Source organism: Peromyscus maniculatus, chromosome 4 (assembly GCF_049852395.1).
Source record: "Peromyscus maniculatus bairdii isolate BWxNUB_F1_BW_parent chromosome 4, HU_Pman_BW_mat_3.1, whole genome shotgun sequence".
Classification (NCBI taxonomy): Eukaryota; Metazoa; Chordata; class Mammalia; order Rodentia; family Cricetidae; genus Peromyscus; species Peromyscus maniculatus.
In genome coordinates, this window is record NC_134855.1 from 124,221,451 (window position 1) to 124,240,684 (window position 19,234).

The following is a 19,234-nucleotide window of genomic DNA, read 5'->3' on the forward strand; positions in this document are numbered from 1 at the left end:
CTTTAATCCTGTACATTTTCAGTCCACTCGTTACACAGCAGTAGCTTCCCAATACACTCCCCTGCCCACATATACTACATCTTATCTGTTTGCCTATGTCTTCACCTCTTACAGCAAAAACTATGCCTCATTCACACCTCAGCTCTTAGGCCAGTGTTTATTCTCTGTGGATGCTGTAGTTAGCTGGTAGGCTAAGCTTCATGCTAACAGTTTGATGACAAGGTCTGTGAAGAGGTTTTTCACATGGCCACATAACCCATCCACATTGCTTCACATGCACTTACCATTTCCCCAACAAATTAGAATGGCTATGTTGCTAGCTATGACAAAATCAGGCCCCAAATGGAGCCACTTATGTTGAAATTTCAAATTATCAAACTCTAAGACCTAGGTTGCTTATTTGTAAGTTCCAACTTTCTGAAAAATCAGTTGAGAGATGATAGCTAACTCCCACTAAGATGACAGGATTTTGCCTCCATCCCTATAAAAGTAGTAACTTTAAAAAGACTAATTTCAGGTCCATCCCAACTACCTGGGAAACGAGAAGGGCTGAGGGTGATGTCAGCAACCACCAGCCAGTGGTTTAGTCAGCCATGCCTACCTGATGAACTATCCATAGAAACCCAAAGCCAAAGGTTTTGGAGCACCTCCCTCTGGAGATGTGGGGAATGTAGCAGATCTGAAGGACATGTGGAAACTTCATGACCCTTGTCGTGCTCCATGTATCTGGCCAAGTCTGAGTTCTATCCTTTTATGGTAAACTCATGACCTGGTAAATAAACTGTTTCTCTTAAGTTCTCTGAGCCACCGCGGAAGGGAATCTCCAGCTTACAGACAGCTGGTCAGAAGCCAGAGGACAAACTAGACTTATTATTTAGCAACTAAAGTGCACCTGGGAGCAGGCCGGGGAGCTGGGCCCAAGAAGAGGGTGTCAGGACCGAACTGAACTTCAAGTCACTCAGCTGATGAGTTTCTTGATATGGTTGAAATTGCATGTGTTTGGAGTCAAGTATTCTGTGTGAGAGAATGGGGATGGAGATGAGGTTTGCTGAGGCAGACTGATTGTTTTTTCCTGAATTTAATAAGCTTAATATGGAGTGTAAACAGAGGTTTCTGTCCTGCCAGCAACTCCCAAATACCTGGCAGCCACTTCTCAAATTACCACACAGTGGCTTATATAAATTATAAATGCTTGGTCAGTAGCTCAAGATTATTGCTAAGTAGCTCTTACACTTAAATTAACCCATAATTCTTATCTATGTTTAGCCACGTGGCTGGGTACCCCTTCCAAATAAGACATTCTCACCTTGCTTCCTCTGCACCTGGCTCACAACCCTCTGACTCTGCCCTCTCACTTCCCAGCATTCTTAGTTTGGTCACCTCACCTGTACTTCCTGCCTGGCTACTGGCCAGTCAACATTTTATTAAACCAATTTGAGTGACAAATCTCTACAGTGTACAAGAGGATTATTTCACAGTAGTGGAGAGACAATTTTTACTCTTAGATACCGATATACAAATGTCATCATTTTGTCTTCAATCACTGTTGAAGTTGTTTTCTAACTTCTGAGGCTGCATTCTCATTTGAAATGCTAATATGAGTAGTTGTTTGATAGGCATATAGTTTTGAGAATGATTAGGGAGCCACACACTCAGTCAGCAGGTTTTTGTTTTATGAGAGATGTTCTCAGGAGCAGGTGAGGTGGCTCTGCAGGTAAAGACACTCGTGGATGAGCCTGACAGCCTCAGTTCAATCCCCAGAACCCATGGGGTAGAACTGACTGCAAATTGTCCTCTGACCTCTACATATGTGCTGTGGCATGTGTGCATTTACACACACACCATACCACACCACACACACACACGCACACACACACACACACACACACACACACACACACACTTGAATGCACAGAGGAGTAAGTTTAAAAATTATAGTGTTTTGTAAAAATAATAAATTGAGATACATATGGGATATAGCAGTAACACCATAGGTTGTACTTCTGGGATGGTGCAAGTCCAATACTTGGTTTTGTAAGACATTTCCCTGCCATGGATTTTCCTTATTGCTGTCTTTTGTAATGTGTTCAATCCAGAGAAGTAATTTCTCTAGTTCGTGGTGGGCATCAGTGATGGTAAGATCAAGAGTTCCCAGTATCAAATACTCCCCAGACAGGCTTCTATGGGAGTGTTGTGGAGGCTCAAAGGACACTGCTGCACCCTTGACACTGTTTGTGGCAAGAGAGGGGAAACACAGAGCTGCTCAGGATTATCTTGATGCAGATACTAATATGCTGTACATTGGGGGTTGATGGTTTTGAGCAGTGTCTAGAAGTCAACAGTGAGTCTCCTTTGCAAGTGTTTGTGTGTTGTCCAAAACCTGTCATGTTTTTAACAGCTATATGAGTTACTTGTTCAGGGTGCTATTTAATTTAAAAAAGTGGATTAAGCCCTAATCATATCAAGTCCAAGACATCATCATTTGCAAGATACAACTTTATTTCATGTACCATGCAGGCAAAAAAAAACCCATGGCCAATTAAACTATGACACAACGTCTGAATACAAGTCCAGAACAGCATGTGTATCAGTCGTGCAAGCCATTGCTTGAAATTCCTCTCATATCTTCCTAGAAGGAGGCTATTTATGTTATCTTTAAGTGCATTGTTTTCAGGAAGATGGGGAGAATATTCTACAGGAGTCTCAGTAACAAAGTATATATAACACAGCTTCATCTACTTTTGAGTATCATCTTTTATTTTGCTCCTAAAAATACACTCAGTGGTAACACTGCAAGAAAATGTGGATGACCACCATTCCTCCAAAAAGCAAGATTTGCTTCATTGATAGCAAATCCTGCTGCTCAAGATTCCTTTATGGAAGCACAATAATTGTTGATTTCAATGCGAAATCATGCTATAATCCTTTAGAAGACATTATCAGAAGCAGCTAAGCTCAATATACTGTATGCCCAGCACACAGCTCTTGTGAAGTGGTAACTGTGAAGTCACCCTTGAACAAATAAAGACTACCATGCCACCATGGCTGCCTGCCTGCTCCACTGATAGTCAGGGTGAGAATAGCTGCAGGGCTGATCTCAGGAATGCCAACCTGGAAAAAACATGTAAACTAGAACTGATGAAACCCCTGAAACCACTTCATTCAACTTACAAAACATAATTTTCTGACATAAAGTGGCCACAAATCATCCAATCAATAAATGAGCAAATGACTAGAGCAAACAGTTCTTAAAAGCAGAAAAGGCCAATAAAAATATGAAAAAAGAAAAGTTCAACAGCCTTAGCCATCAGTGGAATATGTAGTAGGACAGGCCCACAGGGTTGAGGAAATTGGCTCAAATCAGTTGCCAAGGCATGCATATAATGTACTTCCTTATGAGCCAACCTGGAGTCTGCCTAAGGGCCTACCAACAGGCTCTGTCAGAATTCCTGATGCTATGGAGTCTGCCTGAGGGCCTAGCAACAAGCTCTATCAGAGATTCTGATCCTGCCTAGCTAATGAGGGATGACTACACAATGTCACCAGATTGGGACACAGCTTGGGTGCTGGGAGGAGGGTATATAAGGCCTTCCCCATTATTGAATAAATGAGTCTGCTGTTTGCCTTCACCTGACTCCCCATGTCTGTGTCATTGACACTGAACTTTCTCATGCCCTCCCCAGAGGGAGCTGTTAGGACCCAGCAAAATCAAACTTCTTTAAAACTTCCTCAGCCCAGTCAGAATGGCTATCATCAAGAAAACAAATGTCAGTAAATGCTAATGGGGCTGCAAAGAAAGGAGGACCCTTAATCACTGCTGGGGGGGGGGGGGAATGCAAACTGGTTTGATCACTATGGAAATCAATATGGAGGTTCCTTAAAAATCTGAAAATAGAACTACCATATGATCCAGCTAGGCAATCCTGGGCTTATGTCCAAAGAAATCTATGCCAGCATACTATAGGGATACTTACACATCATATTTACTGTACACTTCACAACAGTCCAAATATGGAGCCAGCCTAGACGCTCATCCACAGATGGAATGGATAAAGAAAACGTGGTTTATAAACACACAGAGCTTAACTCAGGTGCAAAGGAGAATTAAATTATGTCATTTGCAGGAAAAAGAATGGAACTGGAGATCTTCATGTTAAACAAAACAAAACAGACCCAACTATCACATTTTCCATGTGGAATCTAGATCTGTATGTGATGTATACATAAATAAGATGCGAACATAGAGGATAGACTATGTAGGGAGGAAGGGGTCTAAATGGAAGGCAGACCAAGTGAGGATAAGGCAGAGGGACAAAAAGATAAATATCACATTCTCTCTCATATAAGGAACCTAGACTTATATATATTTAGTGGGGGTCAGCAGGAAGGGGGAACATGAAAGGGTGATGGGGGAGTGAATCTGAGCAATGATACACATGTATTAAAAATGTCACCATCACCTTATTTTGTACACTTAGATAAAATATTTAAAAATAAATGAAATAATGGAGAAGCCTAAAAGAAAGACTGGTTATAAGTCAAGTCTACCAAAAAATGATGATAATGGGCAAGTAGGAAATATGGGTGCAAGAAGGGCTGATGCAAGCTGAAGGTAACTCAGGAGAGAAGCTTAAGGGACTTTGGTAAAGACTGCAGTTGCCTAGCCACACCCTACCCTCTGTGCCCACACTTTCCCCCACCCTCAATAAAACCATGCAATCATATACAAGGTAATGGTGCTGCCTGGGATGAGAACACAACGTCTGGATCGCCAGCATCCACCTGGACCACACTTACAAATGGAAGTCATGCAATAAGAGAACAAGTTGTACAGATACAAAACAGATACAAGCCTGTATCTCTGATCACTTCATGGTGCTACCTCCATAGAGCCCTGGGCTGCATCCTTTCTGCTCTGTATAAGTGATACATTATCTTCCATCCTCTCTAGGTTGTTGGTAGTTAGGTTTGTCATTATGTGATTGGTAGTGTAACTGTAACGGGTACAGAAATCTTTCTTCAGCAAGAACAGCACAAAAGTCCATTGAGCTCCCACTCCTTGCTGGAATAATGTGAAGACTATAAAGGCAATGTAGGTGTGACAGTTCCTTAAATGAGAAATCATCATGGGTAATGTTACTAATATTTTGCAGAAGCAAAACGAGTGCTAGGTTCCCTTCATGATATTTTTGTTTGTTTGTTTTTTGTTTTTCGAGACAGGGTTTCTCTGTGTACCTTTGGAGTCAGTCCTGGAACTCACTTTGCAGACCAGGCTGGCCACGAACTCACAGAGATCTGCCTGCTTCTGCCTCCCGAGTGCTAGGATCAAAGGTGTGTGCCACCACTGCCCGGCCCCTTCATGAAAACTTAATGAATGTTGCGGATTGAATGTAAAATGTCCTTGCCCAGTCTCCTGGGTTTGAACACTTGGCCTTCCGCTGGGAGAGTTGTTGTGGGACCATTTAGGAGGTGTGGGACAGAGCTGGAGGGTATGTGCAGGATGAGCTTCCTGGGTTCTAGGTTGGCCAGGTTCTAGCTCAAGCTTTCTTTACAATATAACCAGCTGCCCCAAGCTCCTGCTGCCACACCAGTAAGCTGTTTCCAATGTCATGCCTTTGCTGCCATGATGGACCATATACTCTGCACCCCGAGTCAGCACAAGTTCTCCCTCCCTTATGTGGTTTCAGTCAGGCGTGCAGTGGGCATTTGCTGTGCCTGGTACGGGAGTGGGGAAATGGCAATGAGCAAACCCGGCATTGACTGAGGCCCGCTTTTGGCCTACATGGTAGTTTCACATCTGCTCTTCTGCTGTCAATCAGGAAGTCGGATTGAGAGCATCTCTGAGTCAATGCTGCCCTCAGAAGATATTAATAGAATAGTCTTCGTTTTTTAAATGAAATCTCCATGCTGCAGAATTGTTTGGAGCCCCACCTCCTGTCCAACCAAGAGAAAAATTAAGAGAATCCTTCATCAAATACGACTCAAAATCACAACATTGTCTCCACAGATTTCCTTATGCTCTACCAGAAAAAGGTGTTGGCATCCATAGCTGCCTTTGAATTTTTAAGAATAATTTCACATGTACGACTTTGTGAAACCGCCTGTTGTGTCTAAGGAAGGTACTTCAGTTGATGGCTTCTAAGAGGCCACACAGACCACCTTTTGGTTATTTGGTAAAGACTGTAATACTTTGCCCTAAAGAGGCCCCCACCCGTGAACTTTGAACTTTGTAACAGTGACATTTGCAGCACTGTCCATCTGTCATCATTTGTTTTATTCAGTTTGTGAAAACAGAGAATCTCTCAAAGACAAAACCGCAAACTGGGAAGCACCGGAGGGAAAAATTACATGTGTAAAGCAAAAGCAGTCTTACGAAGGGTTTCAGAAACTTTACTCCTGATGGCGTAGACTATCTGCAGCCTCCATCTTGTGCAGAGACCGAGGTCCCTTTGAAGTCTCGGAAGCTTTCTGTGACAAAAAGCTGCGTGCATATGGGCATGAGCTGAAAATTGAGCTTATTGTTTTGCCCTTTAAAAATGGGTTTTTCAGAGATTCGCCTTTCATATGGCAGAGTAGAGAGAGGATGTGCAACTTTACCTTGTGTAACATCTTTGCCTGGAAAGTGCCAAGTGCTCGAAGACTTTCTTTAATGAGTAGTCCACATGTCTGCCTGCTGAGGAAGCAGAGCTGAGTGTCATTTATTTCCATTCCACACCCAAACAAACTAAGGAGAAGAGGCTCAGAATCTCAACCAGGGCCAGGACTAAAAAGAAAAAGAAAAGAAAAGAAAAAGAAAGTAAAAAGCCTAAACCCATGCCAGACTGATGGCACCCAGTCTACTCCAGAAGCTGATCATAACTTCCAAAAGAAATGCCTTTAGGAAGAACAGCATCCAAGACATTACCACCTTGTATTTATTATGTGGTGGTGGTTATAGTTATTTTAGCTGCTTTCTAGTTTACTGACTTATTTATAAGTTTAATAACTTCAGGTTTTAGATCTATTTTTAAAAATAATTTGTTATTAATGTGTGATGGGTGCGTGCGTGCTACAATTCGGTGAAGCCAGCCCCCCTCCCACCTTTATGTGGGTTCTGGGGACTAAACTCAGGTGGTCAGGTGTGTGCATCAAGTCCTTTGACTCATGGAGTCCTGGATCTATTTTTAAAATAGATTTTCAGTGATGTTTTGTCATTGTTAGGACTCAATTTAAGTGCAATTAATTAGTTTCCTAACTAACTTAAACAGAACAGCAGATTTCAGGTATGTATAGTCAGGTAAAATTGTATTTGATCAATACTTTATATACCTAGAAGAGGTAACAAATGGGTAAAACTCAAAATTGTGTATTTAATGTCTCTTGGTATGTGAGTCACAGCACAAACTCAACTGAGAATACACATCAGCAGCATTCTATCAGAAAAAAAAAATTAAGCCTAAATACTTCTAAACCTGCCTAGGTTATTTGTTTAGTCCTTTTGGTAACTAGAAAGAGAACTAACCAAAACAATTCTGAACAATCAAGTCAAGACTCCTTTACAGGGGGACTCCTGAGGGCTAGAGAGGTAACTTAGTTGGTAGAGCGCTTGCCTTGTAAACTAATCCCTAAGCGCAATCCCCAGAACCTGTGTTTAAAAAGCCAATACTGGGCTGGAGAGCTGGCTCAGCAGTTTAGAGCACGGTTTACTCTTGCAGAGGACCCACGTGAGATTCCTAGCACACATATGGTGGTTCACAGCAAACTTATTCTAGGGGATGTGGTGCCCCCTTTGTCCTCCACAAGCACCAGGCACACACCTGGTGCACCTACATACATGCAGGCCAAACACTAATACATATTAAGAAAAGAAAGAAAAAAAAGCCAAGCATACTGTTGTGCTATTACGTGGTTATAATCCCAGTACTGGGGAGGCAGACCGGTGGTTCTGAGGTTCACTGCCAACCAGTCTAACCTGCCTGATGAGCTTCAGGCCAATGAGAGAACTTGTCTCAAACAAAACAAAACAAACAATCTCACAAGGTGGATGGAGCAATCAACTAAAAATTCCTCGTGATGACTTATGCTCACAGCTAGTCTTCTACACAAACACTCATAGGAAATGGCAATTCTCTTTCCAATTTCTTATCAGCCCCTCTCAGTTCCTACCTTACCTGGACTGTGTGTGTCCTTGCCCTCCCAAGCCTCCAAGTTAAGCTCAGGAATATCTCAGTTGAGTCTCCCATATTGTAAAACCAATTGCTAAATGGTGTTATTAATAAAAAACCTGGAGCCAGATATTTGGGTGAAAGCTGAAAGATCGGAAAAGCAGAAAGAAGCCAGCCACCTTCTTACCACTTGGCAATCCTCAGCCAAAAGATACCTACTTTCTGTATACCCACGCCTTATGCCTTTCTGTTCTGCATCTCACTTCCTCCCTCTGCCCAGCAACATCACTTCCTGTCTGTCTGTACAGACCTACAGACCTCTATGGTTAGTGCTGGGATTAAAGGTGTGTGTCACCATACCTGGCTCTGTTTCCCAGTATGGCCTTGAACTCACAGAGATCAGTATGGATCTCTGCCCCCCCCCCCCAATGCTAGGGTTAAAGGTGTGTGCTACCATTGCCTGACTTCTATGTTTAATATAGTAGCTGGCCTTTTCCTCTGATCCTCAGCTAAGCTTTATTAGGGTGCATATTTTGGGAGACACAATATATTACCACACCATTTTATCACTTATTTACCTACTTCAGGGATGGAATTTAAAGTTCATGTTTCAATGTCATTACCAAAGTCAATGTCAATTTTAAAGACCATTTAACTTTAAAAGATTAGTGTATGCATCACGGCCTCTGGCTAGTCCTTCCTGCAGGAGTATATGGTCATGCCAACAGTGGGAACCAGCCTTTTGTCTAAGATTCTAATTCAGTACCATTAGAAGAATAAAGTCAGAGACTTTGTGAGCTGATGCAGAGAAGAATCAGAGAAGAATCTGATTTTCTATCCATACCATCACTGTGTTATATACATGATGAGTTCATAGTTCCTTTGCTTACTCTTGAAATATTTTTGATTATAAGGCACGTTTAACTTCTGTGTTGAAATATGAGTCAGAGGCTTGGGATGTAGCTGAGTTGGTAGAGTGCTTGCTTCACATACACAGACTTGAATTAGCTTGAGTACTACATAAAAATGGCTGTGTCGGCACACACCTGTAATCCCAGCACTTGGGAAGTGCAGACAGGAGAATCAGAAGTTCAGGATCATTCTTGTCTGTCTATATTGCGAATCTGAAGCTAGTCTGGGCTACATGAGACTACATTAAAAATAAAATTGTAGGGGTTGGGGAGATGGCTCAGAGGTTAAGAGCACCGACTGCTCTTCGAGAGGTCCTGAGTTCAATTCCCAGCACCCACATGGTGGCTCACAACCATCTGTAATGAGATCTGGTGCCCTCTTCAATATACATAGTAAATAAATAAATCTTTAAAAAAAAAGAAAAAAGAAAAAAATTGTAAATAAAATCAGTATCAATAGATAACTTTCACTTGAATTTTATTGTTAAGGAAAGCAGGCCCCAATAGCACCTCCCACTCATGAGGCTTTTTTTTTTTTTTTGGTAGATGCTCAGGGTGAAAAAAAAAAAAACACACCAGCTGGCACGGCTCAGAGGGGCTTCTCTTTCTGTTTTGTCTGGTTCTTTTGAGAAAGGGTCTTGCTGTGTAGCCCAGACTGGCCTGGAACTCATGATCTTCCTGCCTTAGCCTCCCGGGTACCGGCTGACAGCTGTGCACTGCCTCGTCTGGCCATACCTGTTTTCTTTCCCACGCAAACCTAACAGTTTGAAGAAACATAAAGATTCTCAACAGCAGCCTGCTTTGTGCTTATAGGAAAAACAAGCCCTTTAAAGGCAGAAGCAGCAGGCTTCTCTTGCACTTGTCACTGAGGGAGGCTTGTATACTAGGCAGAAAAAAAGCTTGAGACATTTAGAACTGCATCTCCTAATTTTAAAAAGATAGCTTCTCTGCCCCACCCCCTTCCTTCAGGAGAGTCCATCCTATCTGACAGTGGGTATGGTTTTAATCAAAATCTGGAGACAAAATTGGGTTTACAGGAAGACCGTTGTGATCCATGCCCATTCTTCTGAGACAGTGACTGCCCCTGCTGGGTACTGATCACTAACTCTTGACACCCCAACGCCACTCTGCTCTGCGTATTTAGCAGTTAGAAAGGTGATTTCTGAGGCCTGGTGGCTGTGGGTGTCACCACTATTGTGCAGGAAACAAAAGCCATCCTGCTCATCCGGCCTGCCTTTGTATCTGTGATACTGGAGCTGTTTCATGAATGATGTCTAATTCTTTACCAGGGAATTTCATTACTGCCCATGGTTCAGTAATAGTTTACACTTCCCACGGTGGAAGAGAATATCTGAGCCTGCCTGCAAATGGGAGGAAGCTTGGCTTTTGACATCTGTTAAGAATGCTTGCATCTTAAGTCTGTTAATTAGTCCCGCAATGAGATGCCATCATAATAACCTCCATACTTCCTACCTTTTCTACTCTGAACCACCAAATCCGAGCCTGGCTAAGTGGACCTGTAGTCTGCTTGTCCTGGAAATTAAGCTGAGTACAGTAGGCCAGGGCATGTGGAACCCTGGAACACCCACACAAACCAGCATGAACTTCATGTTTTATATAACTGATGTTTATTTGAAGAACATGAATTCTCTACATTTCATGTAGAAAATGTATCAAGCTAGGAAGTTTTCAGTTGCATATGAAAGAAACAAAATGGCCTAAATGATTGAGGAAATGCAGTGAGCTCTGTCAATCCCACCTTTCATCTCTTCCTAGACCATGACCTTTGCTGTATGACTTAAGGTCTTCCATTAGAAGTGAGTAACTTTACATATGATTTGTTTGGGCTAGAAATAGGAAGCATTGCTGATTTTCACCTGCCCTTCTCACGTGTCTACCATTGCTACTGTAGGAATAAGTCCCAATAGTCTCTCATAAGAAGTGGTATGCGTGGGGTGGCCAGAGAATAAGGTAGCCATTCTGGGTTCACATCTGCTTCTTGTGAAGTCATGCAACTCTGGGCTTTACTCTCATTAGGCCAACCTAGATTACATGTTTAATGTGCTAGGCTAAACATTGAATAAGGAGGAGTTTGGATTATGTAACTTATCAGTGAGAGTAGATATGCCTGTCTGTTCATATCTATCTATCTATCTACCTATCTACCTACCTATCTACCTATCTATCTAATCTATCTATCTTACCATATACATATATATCTAACTATATACATATATATCTATATCTATCTATCTATCTATCTATCTATCTATCTATCTATCTGGCAGGTAGGCAGGCAGACAGACAGACAAGGCTAATCAGGAATCTACATGATGGAGACAGCTGCAGCTGATTCTGACCTTGATCAATTCACTTCTTGCTAACCTGGAATTTTATGAGTGAGAACAAGCGACAGTTTTAAGCTAGTGTATTTTGGTTTGTTACGAAGCACTATGGTGGTAATGTGTAACTGATACTCATTGCTTATGTCACTGAAGAATCCAAAGGTAACATGGGCTTTGAGAAGTGATTGAAAATAATTTCTGTTGTAGTTCTCTGTGATTCTCTTGGAGTTCGAACCCAGGATGCTGTTCTTTATGATGACTTTGCCGTTTCAGGTTTCCCATATACATCTTGGGATATGTAGGAAGCAGGAAGATCTGTGCTTCACTCTGATTGGGCCAACGCAGGTCACATGTTTATACTGGGCCAATTGTAGAGCAGGGGTTAAGGTTATGTGATTTGTCCATTAGACCCCTTCTTAAGATGGATGTGGGTCCATTCTCTTCCAGAATCCATGGTGTCAATTTAAAGGTGGGTAATGAAACATGCCAAGAGACACTAGCAATATTAACTATGGAGAGTCTAGACACTTCCAACTTTATTTAAAATCCTTTTAAATATTTTTTCTGCCTCCATATTGCTAGGATGACTAGAACTACACAGAGGGTTTATTCTCATCTTGAATGTTACTTGGAGAATGGCAAATCCCATGGTCATGACACTCAAGGCATTGAAGGGTAAATAGGATCACAGTTTAAAGTAGGACTCTCTCATCAGCTTACTGGATTTCCTAAAAGCTTGGGATTTTGAGAAAATGAAAAGTGGATTTCATCTGTTTGGATGTGTGCTTCTGATCCAGAGGATAAGTTGTAGCTGATTTAATGTTGGTCTAGTCATTCCACGGATTCTGGCCCCCAATTGTTTATGAGAAGCCAGTGGTAATTGTAATTCTTTAGACACATAGTGTTAAGTATCACCAAATCACCCAATATAAGTGTATGTATGTTGAATTAAAATTAGAACCAGTGACTTTCAGTGTGTTGTATTATTTTCTTTCAAGAATTACACCTCCATCTTCCACACACACACTCCCTCTCTGTAAAGCCTTTGTTTGTTATTGTCTAGCCTCATCAGGATAAATCAACCAAGCAACTTATTGGGGTCATTTTTGCAAAGATGAATTTTAAAGGTACCATGGTTATGGTCTGTCCTTCTTAGAGTCCTCCCTGGTACTGAGACTCCTGAAAAACTGAATAGTCCTTAGCATTCAACACATTTTCATCATTTGGCAAATGTTTGTCATTCAGTGAATATTGTCAAGGATCTGCTGACTACAAAGTGCTGGCTGTGTTAAATGATTTGAAAGATATAGAGGTGAATAAATGAAAATCCTTGCCTCCAAGTAAAGTAATTTAATTTCACTCAAAAATTTGGACATAAGGAAAGACATGGGACTACAATTCCCAGGGAATACCTTGGTTGTCTTGTAAGATTATTTACCTTGCCGTTTCTAATCACTAAGAGCTCTGGGTCTTAACGAAATACTTACCATAAGACAAAACCATGCCAGGCGGTGGTGGCGCACACCTTTAATCCCAGCACTCGGGAGGCAGAGATAGGCAGATATCTGAGAGTTTGAGGCCAGCCTGGGCTACAGAGTGAGTTCCAGGACAGGTTCCAAAGCACTACACAAGGAAACCCTGTCTCAAAAAAAAAAAAAAAAAAAAGACAAAACCATTCTAATCAAGCATTTTTTTGTGACAGCCTAGATATTAATCAAATTACTATATGTAGGTGTGGTTTTCCTATGCAAGAAGCCACTCCCAAATAACCACTTAGAAACTTAATATTAATTGTAAATGCTTGTAAAGCTCAGGCTTGTTACTGGCTAACTCTTACATTTTCAATTAGCCCATATTTCTGATCTACTCTCTGCCATGTGGCTCATGGCTAGTTATGTCATTTTCTACATATCTTGCTTCCTCTGCATCTGTTGACATCTTCTCTGACTCTATCCTGATTCCTCCCAGCATCCTTAGTTTGGTTGCCCAGCCTATACTTCCTGCCTGGCTACCAGCAAGTCAGCTTTTTATTTAAAAAATTTGAGTGACAAATCATTATAGTGTACAAAAGGATTATGCCACAGCATTTCCCCCGTTTGTCTAATTAAAATGGAAGGTTTTAATTTTAACATAGTAAAATTATATACAACAAAAAAACAGTTAAGTAAGAATTACAGTTACAATATCCAATCCATTTATATTTGGCAAAATTAGAGAAAATACTCTATTATCTATCTTATCTTTGTGAGTCCAAAGTTTTGTACCTAATTTACCTTTTATCATAACTAAGGAAAACTATAACTATAACTGTCTAGTCTTCAACTACATCAAAGATCCCAGAGGATATTTACCTGATTAAACAGAAAGTGCAGTGTAAGCCACTTTCAAAACTACAGAAATGACAGAAACAGTTGGCTGTCTGGACAGCCACCCAAGGTTCCTCTGTAATGTTGGGGCATCCATCTTTGGCTTATAGGCCTAGAATATCTGACAGACTTTTTTGTGAAGCAAAGAATTTTGAAGGACTGTCCTACCTTGTCTTGGCATAGTTTGGCAGTTGCTTTCTTTGAGTCCTGCTGGTCCAGTTTGTACAGTATACTGTCAGCAATTGAGGCAAAGGCAATTTCTTTGCCCAAATGGCTAGCTTTTGCCATAAAGTAAACTCCATATGGAGTTTCTTCGATGCCAATCACCTTCTTTGAAGTAAATTGGTGCTGTCAGGAGCAGACATGTCTCACTGTCATGAAAAGCCTTGGGTTATTAAACATATTAAGTGTCATATTCTGTAGGTCTTTGAAGTCTTTGGAAACCATCTGTCTATCTAAATATGTCTGTGTATGACCTTGAAAACATACCTAATATGATTATAAGTTTGACTATTATAGATGATTATTAATCTGTATTTTTAACTATACATTACATTTTAAATAAGCTGCATAAACACAATACCCTGAACAAGAGTAGAAACATACACACAGTATAACAAAAATAACTTTAAATTTGTATCAAAACAACCCAAAATCCATACCAATGTAAAATATTTTGAGATTAATGGTGGCTTTTTGGATTAAGTGCATTCAATGATCTACCCTTTTATCTCATCATTTCTATATTATATCCCCCCTTTTCTTTCAGAAAGAGATCTTTGACTTTGACTTCTTTGTTTAGCCTTTTTTTTACTATGATGAATAAAAATTTGTAACCAACCCCCCCTTAAATGATAACAAACATCCATAACCAATATTTTGGGAATGTGGGTGTCATTCTCTAGAATACTTCCCATTGTTGTGGGCACTGTTACCTTTGAGGGAACCTTCATAAAACTGGTATAATTGTTAGGTCTTATCTGGAGTAGTTTCAGAGGCTGGACCATCTCAGCTAGCAGTCTTGGAAGCTGTTTTCTATATAGAATTTTGAGGAGAGTATAACAGAGGCATTTTGAGATGCTAGATCACCTGGGCCACCTGTTTTCTTTGGTGTCTGGTCTCCTTGTTCTGAAAATACATAAACTTTTAAAGGTAACATACATTTTTGTATTAATATGAGTACAGACTGTGTTACAGTACACAGGTTAGCCAAAGATAATTTTTTGTTTTATATTTGAACAAGTAAAATATACATTAAATGTTTTGTAGTTTTTGTAGGTTTATTTCTTTATGTCTGTAGTCAGGATTTCAAGGGGTTTTCCTCAATCAAACCTGATCATCTTTAACCTCAAATGAATCTGCAGCCTTTAATCTTCTGTGGGAACAAAAGCATAACCTCTTCCTCAGAGTAATACATTTTTTTCACTTACATTTTGAAGTTAAGACATTTTTTAAATATATAGGTTGGTTTAATTTAGCAGCTTTCATAACCAGTGTGTCTTAGCAGCTATTACTCCTTCCTCGGTTGTCAAAAGATTCAAAGAACACCATAGCATAGTATTCAGACTCTGTGTATTTACCATCTTTATGTGGCTTTTTTATTTTATATTACTTTACTCCCCCCCTTTTTAAAAAAAAAAAGATTTGTTTATTATGTATACAGTGTTCTATCTGCACATATGCTTATAGGCCAGAAGAGGGCACCAGACCTCATTATAGATGGTTGTGAGCCACCATGTGGGTGCTGGGAATTGAACTCAGGACCTCTGGAAGAGCAGTCAGTGCTCTTAACCGCTGAGCCACCTCTCCAGCCCACTTTATTCCCTTTTTAAGGACTTTACTATTATTTTAAAACTATATTTTAAAATCTAAGACTGTATGTCCTCTTTCTCTTTGATCTCCCAAGCCTCTATATATTTTTAAATACACTGTAACCCATTTAGAGTTTTTTTTTCCATCCGAATCTGTCTTTACTGTATATTTGTAACCTTTTCTATCTGCATGAGCAAAACCCCAAACCCCCCATGCAGTGTGCTGATGGAGCCCATGCTGGCAGCTCAAGCCCACAGGCAGTGGCTGGGAGATGCCTCTCTGTACTTCAGCCCATGTGAGAGACTGCCGGAACCCACCACACAGCTTAGCCCATGGTGTGCTGGCAGCTGCCGGCGTCTCTGTACTGTGGCGGGCATCAGAGGCACAAAACTAGAAAGCTGTGTTTGGCTCCGTCTCTGTACTGTGGCGGGCATCAGAGACACAAAACTAGGAAGCTGTGTTTGGCTCCGTCCCTATGCATTTTGTGGAACTTTCCCTCAAGCCTTGTCAGGTTGCACATGGAAATTCTGACCCCACATTGGAATGCCCTTTGTAGGCGGAATTTTCCTGTGCCAGCAGCCACTCCCAAATAACCACTCAGAAATTTAATATTAATTGTAAACGCTTGCTGGTTAGTTCAGGCTTGTTACTAGCTTCCTCTTACATTTAAGTTAACCCATATTTCTTATCTACTCTCTGCCACATGGCTCATGGCTAGTTACCTCATTTTCTACACATCCTGCTTCTTCTGCATTTGCTGGCATCTCCTCTGAGTCTGTCCTTCTTCATCCCAACATCCTTAGTTTTATCTCACCTATTACTTCTTGCATGGCTACTGGCCAGTTAGCTTTTTATGAAACCCATTCTAGTGACAAATCTTTACAGTGTACAAAAGGATTATTCCACAGCAACTATATTGTTTTATTTTAAAATATTTATTTATTCATTTTTAATTTATATGTATGTGTGTGCCTGTGTGAGTTTATGTGCACCACATGCATGCAGGTTCCCATGAGACCAGAAGGTATCCAACTCCCTGGACCTGGAGTTAGAGGTGGTTGTGACTCACCAGATGTACTTGCTGTTAACTGAACCTCAGTCCTCTGGAAGAGCAGCAAGTGGTGGTGCCACTGGCCCATTCCTCTAGGATCATATTCATTTCTTAAAAACACCTATGTATCCACTTTCCTGTAGCCCTTACATGGTCATTATTGGGTCTGATTTCCTACAAAGGGTTGGTTTAGTAAGGCCTTGTAATTGTTCATTGGGGGCACTGATTCAGGTACATTTTTCTCAAGTTTTTTTTTTTTTTCTCTTTGTTTTCTTGCAGCCGAGTTATGCCTTAAACCACACAAACCGGAAACTAACATTAGAACCAAAAGTCACTGTCAATGCCAGAATTGTTGTGGTTGGTGCATCCAGTGTTGGAATTTCATTCCTAGAGACTCTGGTGTTTTGGTGAGTTCTTTCATTCTGTTTAGTCATTTATCTGTTTATGTTTGAGGAATAAAAATTTTTCTTGTACCTTTTATATATTCATTTTTAATGTATGTGTATGTGTGCGCCTGTGTGAGTTTATGTGCACCACATGCATGCAGGTTCCCATGGAGGCCAGAAGGCATCTGACTCCCTGGAACTGGAGTTAGAGGTTGGGAGCCTCCAGGTATGGATGCTGAGAACTGAACCTCTGTCCTCTGGAAGAGCAGCAAGTGCTGTGTACCACTGGTCCATTCCTCCAGCACCATACTCATCTCTTACAAACACCCGTCTATCCACTTTTTGTGACCCTTGCACAGCCATTTTTGGGTTTGATTTCCTGCAAAGGGTTGACTTAGTAATGCCTTGTAATTGTGCAAACATGGGGGACTCTCTCCCCACTTGAGAAAACAGACTTTGAGAGTATTTGCCAATTCATTGCACAGCTGTGTGGATTCATGAATCGGTGGAACATTCTAGATGTGGGATGGAATAGGACAAATCAGTAGAACTCATTTGGATCACTGCTATATTCACTTCCATGTGTTACTTGCAACTATTTTTGTGCCTCAGTTCCAAAGTTGAGTATCTCAGCAAAGATTATGAGGCCTAAAATGAATAAAAAAGGCACCATATGACCCCTTCGCAAAAGCCTCTGCTGGTCCTGTTCTACATGTGTTTACTTTATCAAGACAATCATAAGAATCACATCTTAGGGCTGGAGAGATGGCTCAGAGGTTAAGAGCACTGGCTGTTCTTCCAGAGGTCCTGAGTTCAATTTTCAGCAACCACATGGTGGCTCACAACCATCTAGAATGATATCTGGTGCCCTCTTCTGGTCTGAAGGGATATATGCAAGCAGAAGCAGAACGTATACATAATAAATAAATCTTAAAAAAAAAAAAAAAAGAATCACATCTTAGATTCCTAAAGCCCATACCAGGCAGACAGAATCAGAAGCTCCAAAGTAGGCTGAGGTGTGAGCCTGAGGTTCTACAATGTAACTGGTATACCATATACTCATAGTTTATCTAGCCTTGACTAGATCATGCTGGCCTCACATTGATCTGCCTGCCTCTGTCTCTCAAGTGCTGAGAGTAAAGATGTGTACCATCGTTCCTAGCAAATTTTTACTACACTTATTTATTGTATGTGTAAAAGCTGGAACATGCCAAGATACATGTGTGTAGCAGGCTTTCTTTTGGGCCACCAACCAGCTCCCAAATCATGACACAGAGACTTAATAGTAGTTATGAATGCTGGGCCTTAACTTATACTTGTCCCACAGCTCTTATAACTCAAATTAACCTGTTTCTCTTCATTTGTGTTTTGCCCTGGGGCTTTTTATCTTCCTTTTATTCTGTATGTCCTATTCCATGGCTGGCTGGCTAGCAGCTGCCTGGCTGGCCTCAGGCGTCTCCCTTTTTTCTCCCCCATTTTCTTCTCATTTTCTCCTTTCTCAAGCCTAGATTCCTCCTCCTACTTTATTCTCTCTGCCCACCAGGCACGACTCTCCCTCCCCTGCCTAGCTATTGGATGTTCAGCTTTTTATTAGAGCAATCAGGTGCCTTAGGCAGGCAAAGCAACACATCTTTACATCATTAAAGAAATGCAACATAAACAAATTAACACTTCTTTACATCGTTAAACAAATGCAGCATAAACAAATGCAACATGCCTTTACATAGTTAAAGCAATATTCCACAACAGAAGCAAATGTAGCACATCTTTACATAGTTGAAGTAATATTCCACAACACATGTGTGGAGGTCAGAGGAGAATTCTGTGGAGTTGGTTCTCTTCTTCTACCATGTAGATCCCAGGGATCTAACTCAGATCATCAGAATTGGGCAGCAAGAGCCCCAGCCCTGGGGGTTAGTTTTGACTGCATCAAAGATAGGTGTTTAGAAATGGCACAGCAGTCAGAATGTCTCTTCCAAACCCATGCCAGACATTAGGACACAATCCTTGGGGGCAAGGCAGGTTTGTGTGGCTTCCCATACTGTTCTCTCAACAGCTACCTTTTAGAGCCCGTTTCCAGATGGACAGTTCCTAAGGACTTGGGTTTTACCAGTCTCTCCCCCTCTACCTGCTCACTGAATCTCCACAACAGAAAAACCCTAGGTTGGAGTCTAAGGACTTGGGCCCCTGCCCTGGCCCTGCCAGTCCTGACTTGGCTT

General features: G+C 41.1%; 1 protein-coding gene across 5 annotated transcripts in view; it reads left to right on the top strand.

Moving 5' to 3' along the window:
* The window catches only part of Cfap61 (cilia and flagella associated protein 61), a 302,729-nt gene that overhangs the window by 146,128 nt on the left and 137,367 nt on the right, over positions 1 to 19,234 (top strand). For all 5 annotated transcript variants that reach the window (XM_076570780.1, XM_076570781.1, XM_076570783.1 and 2 more), the window contains one exon: positions 16,909 to 17,036. In XM_076570780.1, the coding sequence (XP_076426895.1) occupies positions 16,909 to 17,036 (128 nt within the window). The remainder of the gene's footprint in view (positions 1 to 16,908; positions 17,037 to 19,234) is intronic.